The 10,569-nt window shown below is 34.4% G+C and overlaps 1 protein-coding gene across 1 annotated transcript; it reads right to left on the bottom strand.

Moving 5' to 3' along the window:
* Nucleotides 1-8,525: 8,525 nt before the first annotated feature.
* LOC118924117 (olfactory receptor 5V1-like) lies at nucleotides 8,526-9,473 on the bottom strand. The gene has a single exon (XM_036908622.2). It carries the CDS (start codon nucleotides 9,471-9,473, stop codon nucleotides 8,526-8,528), a length of 948 nt encoding a protein of 315 aa, XP_036764517.2.
* Between the last annotated feature and the right edge of the window lie 1,096 nt (nucleotides 9,474-10,569).

Below are 10,569 nucleotides of genomic sequence, written 5' to 3'. Positions count from 1 at the left end.
AAAAGAAGGGAGAGAAAAAAGAATCATCAGACTGTATTTATAACAGTCTAATGAGTGAGTTAAGGTCGACTATTAGATACTAAAGAAGCTGCCCTTGAAACTTTGGTAACCACTAATTCAAAGCCTACAATGGCAATAAGTACATATCTATCGATAATCACTCTAAATGTAAATGGACTGAATACACCAATCAAAAGACACAGAGTTACAGAGTGGATAAAAAAGCAAGACCCATCTTTATGCAGCCTACAAAAGACTCACTTCAAACACAAAGACATACACAGACTAAAAGTGAAGGGATGGAAAAAGATGTTTCATGCAAACTACAGGGAGAAAAAAGCAGGAGTTACAGTACTTGTATCAGACCAAATAGACATGAAAACAAAGAAAGTAACAAGAGACAAAGAAGAGCATTACACAATGATAAAGGGATCAGTCCAAGAGGATATAAACATTAGTCAGAAAATAGGTAAGGAGACAGAGGCACTGAACAACACATTAGAACAGATGGACCTAATAGACATTCATGGAACACTCCACCCAAAAGCAGCAGGATACACATTCTTCTCAAGTGCACATGGAACATTTTCCAGAATAGACCACATACTAGGCCACAAAAAGAGCACCAGCAAATTCAGAAAGATTGAAATTGTACCAACCAACTTCTCAGATCACAAAGGTATAAAACTAGGAATAAATTGTACAAAGAAAACAAAAAGGCTCACAAACACGTGGAGGCTTAACATGATCCTAAATAATCATGGATCAATAGCCAAATTCAAAAAGAGATCAAGCAGTATATCGAGCCAAATGAAAACAATGGTGCAACACTCCAAGTACTGTGGCACACAGCAAAGGCAGTTCTAAGAGGAAAGTATATAGCAATCCAGGCCTATTTAAAGTAAGAAGAACAATCCCAAATGAATAGTCTAAAGTCACAATTATTGAAACTAGAAAAGGAAAAACAAATGAGGCCCAAAGTCAGCAGAAGGAGGGACATAATGAAGATCAGAGAAGAAATAAATAAAATTGAGAAGAATAAAGCAACAGAAAAAAATTAATGAAACCAAGACCTGGATCTCTGAGAAAATAAACAAAATAGATAAATTCCTAGCCAGACTTATTAAGAGAAAAAGAGAATCTACACACATAAACAGTATCAGAAATGAGAAAGGAAAAATCATGACAGACACCACAAAAATACAAAGATTTATTAGAGAATACTATGAAAATCTATATGCTAACAAACCGAATAACCTGGACAAATTTCTAGAAAAATACAACCTTCCAAGACTGACCCCGGAAGAAACAGAAAATCTGAACAGACCAATTACTAGCAATGAAATTGAATCGGTAATCAAACAACTACCCAAGAACAAAACTCCCAGACCAGACAGCTTCACTGCTGAATTTTTTCAGACATTTAGAGAAGACATAATATCCATTCTCCTTAAAGATTTCCAAAAAATTGAAGAGGAGGGAATACTCCTAAACTCATTCTCTGAAGCCAGCATCACTCTAATACCAAACCAGATAAAGACACCACAAAAAAAGAAAACTACAGACCAATATCCCTGATGAATATAGATGCAAAAATATTCAACAAAATATTAGCAAACCAAATTCAAAAACACATCAAAAGGATCATACATGATGATCAAATGGGATTCATTCCAGGGATGCAAGGATGTTACAACATTCGACAATCCATGAACATCATCCACTACATCAATAAAAAGAAGGGAAAAAATCCTATGATAATCTCCATAGATGCTGAAAATGCATTTTACACAATTCAACACCCATTCATGATAAAAACTCTCAACAGAATGGGTATAGAGGGCAAGTACCTCAACATAATAAAGGCTGTATGTGACAAACCTACAGTCAACATTACACTTAACACCAAAAAGCTGAGAACATTTCCTCTAAGATCAGGAACACGATGAGGATGCCCACTTTCATTTTTATTCAACATCGTACTGGAGGTCTTAGCCACAGCAATCAGACAACACAAAGAAATAAAAGGCATCCAGGTTGGAAAGGATGAAGTTTAACTGTCACTGTTTGCAGATGACCTGATATTGCACATAGAAAACCCTAAGGGATCCATCCCAAAACTACTAGAACTAATAACTGAATTCAGCCAATTTTCAGGGTATAAAACTAACACAAAGAAATATGTTGCATTCCTACATATTTACAATGAACTAACAGAAAGAGAAATCAGAAAAACTTTATTTATAATTGCATCAAAAAAGAATAAAATGCCTAGGAATAAATCTAACCAAGGAGGTGAAAGACCTATACTCTGAAAACTTTAAAACACTCATGAAAGAAATTAAAGAACACACCAATAAATAGAAATCTATCCCATGCTCATGTATAGGAAGAATTAATATTGTCAAAATGCCCATCCTACCTAAAGCAATCTACAGATTCAATGCAATCCCTATTAAAATACAGCATTCTTCAATGAACTAGAAGAAATCATTCTAAAATTCATATGGAACCACTTAAGACCCCGAATATCCAAAGTAATCCTGAGAAGGAAGAACAAAGCCAGGAAGATTATGCTCTCTAACTTGAAGCTCTACTACAAAGCCACAGTAATCAAAACAATTTGGTACTGGCACAATAAAAGACCCATAGGTCAGTGGAACAGAATAGAGAGCCCACATATAAACCCAAGCATATATGGCCAATTAATATATAATAAAGGCTCCATGGATATACAAATGGGAAAAGACAGCCTCTTCAACAATTGGTGTTGGCAAAACTGAACAGCTATATGTAAGAGAATGTAACTGGATTATTGTCTAACTCTATACACAAAAGTAAACTCAAAATAGATTTAAAAAACTTGAATGTAAGTCATGAAACCATAAAACTCCTAGAAGGAAACATAGCCAAAAATTTCGTGAATATAAACATGAGCAATGTTTTCCTGAACACATCTCCTCAGGAAAGAGCAACAAAATTAGAAATAAACAAGTGAGACTACATCAGACTAAAAAGCACCTGTATAGCAAAGGACACCATCAGTAGAACAAAAAGGCATCCTACAGTAAGGGAGAATACATTAATAAATGAGTTACCTGATAAAGGGTTAACATCCAAACTATATAAAGAACTCACATGCCTCAACACCCAAAAAATAAATAGCCTGATTAAAAAATGGACAGAAGTTCTGAACAGACACCTCTCCAGAGAAAAGATACAAATGGTCCACAGGTACCTGTAAAGATGCTCCACATCAAAAATCATCATGGAAATGCAAATTAAAACCACAATGAGGTATCACTTCACACCAGTTAGGTTGGCCAGCATCCAAAAGACACACAAACAACAATGCTGGTGAGGATGCAGAGAAAGGGGAACCCTCCTACACTGTTGGTGGGAAAGTAAATTTGTTAAACCATTGTGGAAAGCAATGAGAAGTTTCTTCCAAAACTAAAAGTAGAAATACCATTTGACCAAGTAATTCCACTCCTAGGAATTTACCAAAGAAAACAAGATTGCTGATTCAAAATGACATATGCACCCTATATTTATTTCAGCACTATCTAAAATAGCCACGATATGGAAGCAACCTCAATGTCCATCAATAGATGAATGGATAAAGAAGATGTGGTACATATACAGAGTGGAGTATTATTCAGCCATAAAAAGAAAACAAATCCTACCATTTGCAACAACATGAATGGAACTGGAAGGTATTGTGCTCAGCAAAATAAGCCAGGTGGTGAAAGACAAGTACCAAATGATCACACTCATTTGTGGAGTAAAGCAGCAAAGCAGAACTCAAGAAACAAAACAGCAGCAGACTCACAGACTCCACGAAGGTACTAGCAATTACCAAAGGAAAGGGCATGGGGAGGATGAGTGGGGAAGGAGGGACAGGGGATTAAGGGGTGTTATAATTAACACACACAATATAGGTAGGTCACAGGGAAGGCAGTACAGCACAGAGAAAACAAGTTATGATTCTATAGCATCTTACTATGCTGATAGACAATGACTGCAATGGGATGTGGGGGGGAGATTGATAATATGGTTTAATGTTGAAACCACAATGGTGTTCTTGTGAAACCTTCATAAGATTGTCTTAACTTTAAAAAAGTATAATTTATTTAAAATGTTTATGGTAACATTATACATAATGGCAAAATACTGATTTTATAACTTTTATATTCAAAACAGCCTGTGTTAATTCTTGAGCTTTGTTCTTTCCCATAATTGGTTTGGCAATGAAAGATCCATTGAATTGTCATATAAAATTGGAGTCAGCCTGTCAATTTCTACAAATAGCCTGTTAGAATTTGCATTGTGATGTGTTGATTTTATAAAGTGATTTAAAGAGAATTGTCATCTTAACAATTTTTACTTTTCCACTCCATGGAAATGGTATACTTCTCCATTGTTTAGGTCTCCTAAAATTTCTTTCCAGTAGTTTTTGTGGTATTCAACACACAATTCTTACACAAAATTTGTTATAATTACTCCTAAGTATTTTTCATTTTGGATGACATTTTAATTGAGATAATACTTTCATTTTATTTTCTAGTATTTTATACCAAGTATACAGAAATACATTAATTTTTTGTATTGACTATATTCTGCAATCTTGCTAAACTAACTTATTTGTTCTAATTTCTTTCTTTTGCCATTGTTGATACATTAGAATTTTTCTACACACACAATTATGTCATCAGTGAATGAATATAATTTCTTTTCAATCTGTGTGTTATAACTGTTGAATTACTATGTTGTATACTTGAAACCAATATATTCTATATTAACTATACTTCAATAAAAATATATATCAACAAAAAAGAGGAAAACCTATATGACCATTTCAAAAGTTACACAAAAAGAGCTTTTGAAAAATTTAATATCCATTAATGATATAGCTTCATAAATTAGAATAAAATAAAATACTTTTATTTGAAAATATAATTTATGAAAAAACTCAGCTAACATCATACTTAATGGTAAAATACGAATTTTATACTTTTGTAGTATATATTGAAGACAGTTCTTGTTAATTCTTAAACTTTGTTCTTTCTCATAATTCATTTGACAATTAAAGGTCCTTTGAATTGTCATTTAAAATTAGGAGTCAGCCTGTCAATTTTGATTGTGATTGTGTTGAATTTATCAATGAATTAGGGAAAATTGTCATCTTAATAATACTGAGTTTCCACTCCATAAAAATGGTTTAAGTCTCCATTGTTTAGGTCTCCTAAATTTTTTTCAGGAAGGTTTTCTGATATTCAATGCACAAGTATAGCACAATATTCAATGCACAATAGCAAGTATACAGAAATACACTTAAATTTGTTATATTGACTGTATTCTGCAACCTTGTTATACTAACTTACTTGTTCTAATCTCTTTGTGTTGCTGTTATTGATTCCTTAGGATTTTTCTACATACATAATTGTATCATCTGTAAATAAATATACTTTATTTCTTTTTTCAGTCTGTGTGTTTTGTTTCTTTTTCTTGCCTTCTCTGGCTAGAACTTCAATACAATGATGAATAGAAGTAGTAGGAGTGGATATTTTTTTACTTCTTCTTAGAACCGACTACTACTAGATCCAGTAGCTATGGGTGGGGTCAAAATCCATTGTTGGGATGATGCTAAAAAGAACAAGGATCAACTACAAAGAAGGGAGTCCTCTGTTAGTTTTCCTGTCTTCCTGTCTATATCCAGTGCCCTTTGTTAGTAGAACCATACAGGAAGCTAGCTGGCAAAGGAGACTGCAAAATGTAGCATGGCATCTCCAGCACCACAAACCAGCATCAACTGAGCCAACAGCATCACAAACCAGCATGAACAGCCAAACTGTAAATGAGACAATTTAATAATTGGCGCTCCACAAATGTATACATACTGGAAAAGAGTCAATAAAAGGAGAGATATTTTAATCCTATAAGTGATGCCATTAATAGAAATGAAAAATTTGCTGATTTTGAGCAAGGAAGATAATGAGGACCTTAACATTAAAATTTAGTGGGAAAATTATGCCATAAACATTTAGTTGTGAAGTCAGAGCATGAGAGAGAGATACAGGCTAGAGAATCTCAGTCTGTACATTGGCAATATTTGAGAGATCTGATAGTCATGCTAAGAGACTTAAAATAGGCAACTAAGTACGTGCAAGCAAAGAAACTAAAGCAGTGAACACAAAGCAGGACAACAGAAATTATTTCTGACACTATCAAACAACATCAACCAAGGCTCCCGCCCACTGCATATGTTTCATTTATTTATTCAAAAAAATATTTTACGGTCAACAAAGGGGCTTAATATGCCAATCAGAAGATGCAGAATGCAAAAATTATAATTTTCCTGTTTAGCAGAAGTTTAAGGTTTTAGTTCAGGAGACAAGACAGGTACACAAAAATAGTATGTTACAAAACAATTGTAAGTGCCACGATAGCCTGGTATACACATTAATTAATTGACTGATTGATTCAAACATATTTATAGAGTCCTTGTTTTGGGTCAGACATTGTTTTAAGTACTGGGAGTAAAGCAATGAACAAGTTAATTAATATTCTTGCCTTACTGTAGTTTACATTCTAATGAAGAAAACAAAATAAAAATAAGCAAATGAGTAAATGAAATGGTTATCGATTCTGATAGAGCATGGAGGAAACAATTTGGATGGTGTTGTAGAAAGCAACTGCAGAGAAGAAAAGTGCTTTGTTAGATACAATTGTCAAGGAAATCCCTTAGATGCATGGATAAATGAAATGAGGGAAAACAGGAGGAAGCTTCATGGAGAAGGCAGAATTTTAGGTTGATTACTCCAGAAATTTGAAGACTTTATTAGAAGAGGTTAGAGTGGAAACAGGAAAAGCCATTAAGGTATTAGAAAAATAATCTAAAATTGAAATAAGACCTTACTCTAGGATAGTGATAAGTGACAGTAAGAGTAATAAGATGATAATTCTGAGACAAAGAGTACAATTGTGCAGAAGGTGCATAGGAATGGCAATATCATCTGTCTTTCAGTTAGTCTTTTTTTTTCTCACTTGGTCTTTGTCTCTTTCCAAAATGACTATAGACTTTTTTTTTCAATTGAAGCATAGTTGATATACAATATTATATTGGTTTGAAGTACACAACATAGTGATTCCATAGTAAGCTACATTATTAAATCCTTACCCCAAGCAGTGTAGTCACTATCTGTCAACATAGCATATTACAGAACTATTGACTATTAGATGAGTATAGACTCTCGTTTCTCAAGATCCTTTTTCCTGTCCTTCATTTCTCTTGCTTTATTCTTTCATGGTTTTTCACTCTACCTGCACCCTTTTTTCCTATCCTATTCACATTTTACCTCTCCAATTTGTCTTCTACTTCATCTCACTATTTTTTAATTGAAAATGACACAGAATTAGAACCCATGTGCTTGCCTGTTACACATTACAAATGTATGTTGTGTTGCCAGTTCTACATTTAAATAGCATGCAAACTGAATGGTTTATATTTTGTGAAAAGCTGAAATATTTTCATTCTTCTGAATTGTACTATGTATATTAAGCTGTTTTTGTAAAAGTGTCCTAACTCAAGCACAGAAGCATCATGGTATGGGAGGTGGAGTTATTTGAAGAAGATTCCTCGAAAATGGATGTATGCCATGTATCTAAAGAGGTAAAGAATATAGACAAGATTTCAGGGATTATGACATGTTTTTTTCCAAATGAAGATAAACCAGGTTTTGTTCTATGCATCTGGTGAAAAATGTGAAATGTTCTCAGAGCTGCAGTTGAGAGAACCCATTTCATCATGATATGTATTTGTACAGAAGTCCATATTCCTCAGGCACCATGTGAATATGAGACGTTACAGCTCTGCCAAAAATTGAAATTAACTTGATCATTTTATGGAAATTAAATTAAGGCAGAATAATGTAAGCATTATCTGGGCAGTCTCAGTGGAATAATGTATTGACAGTGTACAAAAACAAGAAGGATTTCTAAATTCTGTGGGAGAAAGTGTTCTCAAGATTTTGAAAGTACAGTAAATTAAGAAAGGTGATGAAGGAAGACAACTTTTAGATATAAATTGCAAGAAACAGAATAAGTCAATGGATACTTCACCATAGAACAAAGTAAAATTTAAGAGCAGATTAACTGGAAAATATATTTGACATAGCTGTTAAATAACCAAAACAATGTACACCATGCAGAGATAAGCACATGATATATTCAGTTAACTTTTAAAATTTTTTAAAGTTAAAAACTTAATTAATGTCTAAGCCTTTTTATTTAAAAATAGTTTCAAACAGAGAGAACACACATAATAGTTTCAAGAAAAAAGAGTACAAAAAAATCCATTAACCCTTTACCCAGATTCATCCATTGTTAACATTTTGTTTTATCATTGAAATTAACTTCTAATTCATAGAGTTGTATTAGTAATGGTGGCAAGAAGCAACCAGATTGCACCAGTAAGACAGATAATTTCCTAATATTTGTCATCATAGAAAAATTAACAGTACATTTCAAGAGAAATGAAATTTGAAGGCTGCTAATTTTTCTCCCACAGCTCTCAGGGCCTTTCTGATATCCTTATTCCTCAAAGTATAAATTATGGGGTTCAGCATGGGGGTGACAACACTATACAGGACTGAGATCAGCCGGTCTTTTGCCAATGAGTAAGATGAAATGGGCCGTACATATGTGAAGATGGAGCTGCCATAGTAGAGAAGGACAATGACCAGGTGGGAGGCACAGGTAGAAAAGGCCTTTTGCCTCCCTTCTGAAGAGTGCATCCTCAAGATGGTAGAGATGATATAGAGGTAAGAAAGGATGATACCCAGGAAAGGAGCCCATCCAATGAAGACCCCAATGAGGAGTAATACCAACTCATTGACTGAAGTGTCCCCACAAGATAAGATCAGCAAAGGGGGTATGTCACAGAAGAAATAATTAATCTGGTTGTTGCCACAGAAGGGCAGACGGAATGTCAGTACTGTATGCACCACTGAGTTGAGGAAACCACAAACCCAGCATGAGGCTGCTAACTGGCTGTACAGGACCTTGCTCATAATAACTGAATACCGTAAGGGTTTGCAGATCGCAATGTAACGATCATATGCCATTACTGCCAGCAAGAGACACTCCACCCCCACAAAGAAAAGGAATGCAAAAAGTTGAGTCACACAGCCCCCATAGGAAACACTTTTCTTTTCTGATAGGAGATGCACCATTATTTGGGGAACATTGGTGGTGGTATAACAGATATCAAGAAAGGCCAAATTCCTCAGAAAAAAATACATGGGGGTATGTAATCGTGTATCAGCCAATGTCACCAAAATAATGAAGATATTTCCTCCCAGGGTGCAGAGATAGATGATAAGAAATACAGTGAAGAGTAAAAATTGCAAATCACTTAGGTTGGAGAATCCTAAGATGATAAATTCGGACAGAGTTTGGTTTTCTCCTTCCATGACGTTTCCTCTTGGGAACTGAGAAAAAAGCACTACAAATTGTAGTATTCATGTGCTACCACAGCAGTAATCTAGAAAACAAGAAAACACAGCTTTGTAAATAAATAATCATTATCTTTATCAGGATAACCACTGGGGCATATGGAATCTCTGACAAACCATTGTGGTGTACAATAATCATCACATAGAAAACCCCACACATTCAAACATTTCCTGTGGGACACATCGTTTATAGAACATTAGCAGCATCTTTACAAGAAAAAGTAAATATTAAAAAGTCACATGCAGCACAGGGCTATTTATTTAAATGGGAGTAGCAGGCCCCTTCTCTCATACCCCACTTTATCTTGGATATGGTTGGTGAATATCCATCGGGCAATTTGTGTAAGATTTCTGCAGTTACTTGAGTGTCTCCTCATGATGCCTCCTTGTGCTCCTGGAGACTAATTTTTATAGTTTTATTATAAGTCATATTTCAAGATAATGAAAGTGGAACAGAAAATGTGTAAAACAAAGTGATACCAGAATATGATACCATGTATTTTGATAAAATTCATAAAATAAATAGGAATAAAAAGAACATCTTTTATATAAAAGAACATCTTTCATAGGTTTGGTGAATGAAACATGCCAAATACTTTTTTTCATTTTAGTCTCAAACAGCCTTCTGCAGCCTGTACTCTTCCTGTTTCCTAGGATGGAAAGTAAACTGTATCCTCAGTGCCAATTCCTATCAAAGTGTAGTGGCTACACAGAACAGTGTTTTAAAAATCATGTAAAGCTGTATTTTGACTCAGAAAACAAACAAACAAAAAACACAGTGCAGAAATCAACAGAAATAGCACCATGTGTAAGCTAGAGCATAGAACACACAGGTGCTTTATGTTTCCCAGCATTACACAACTTAGTGATACTATTTTGCGTTCAGAGCAGATAATTTTAAAGTCAAGCTTCTCTCTCTCTAGTGTGGTCACCAACAGCTGACTTGAACTCTGAACAATGATTATATAGTCAAATTTTTGCTTTCTGAGTATTTTTCCTTAGTTCTTAACTATATGCTTTCCAACTGCTTCAAAACACCTCTCTGTTCATCAAG

The sequence above is a fragment of the Manis pentadactyla genome, chromosome 16, assembly GCF_030020395.1.
Source record: "Manis pentadactyla isolate mManPen7 chromosome 16, mManPen7.hap1, whole genome shotgun sequence".
NCBI classification, from domain to species: domain Eukaryota; kingdom Metazoa; phylum Chordata; class Mammalia; order Pholidota; family Manidae; genus Manis; species Manis pentadactyla.
This window is presented reverse-complemented; position numbering and strand designations above follow the sequence as displayed.

What these genes read in the sequence shown, in the direction of transcription:
- LOC118924117 (XM_036908622.2), bottom strand. Translation starts at nt 9,473, where the DNA reads ATGGAAGGAGAAAACCAAACTCTGTCCGAATTTATCATCTTAGGATTC.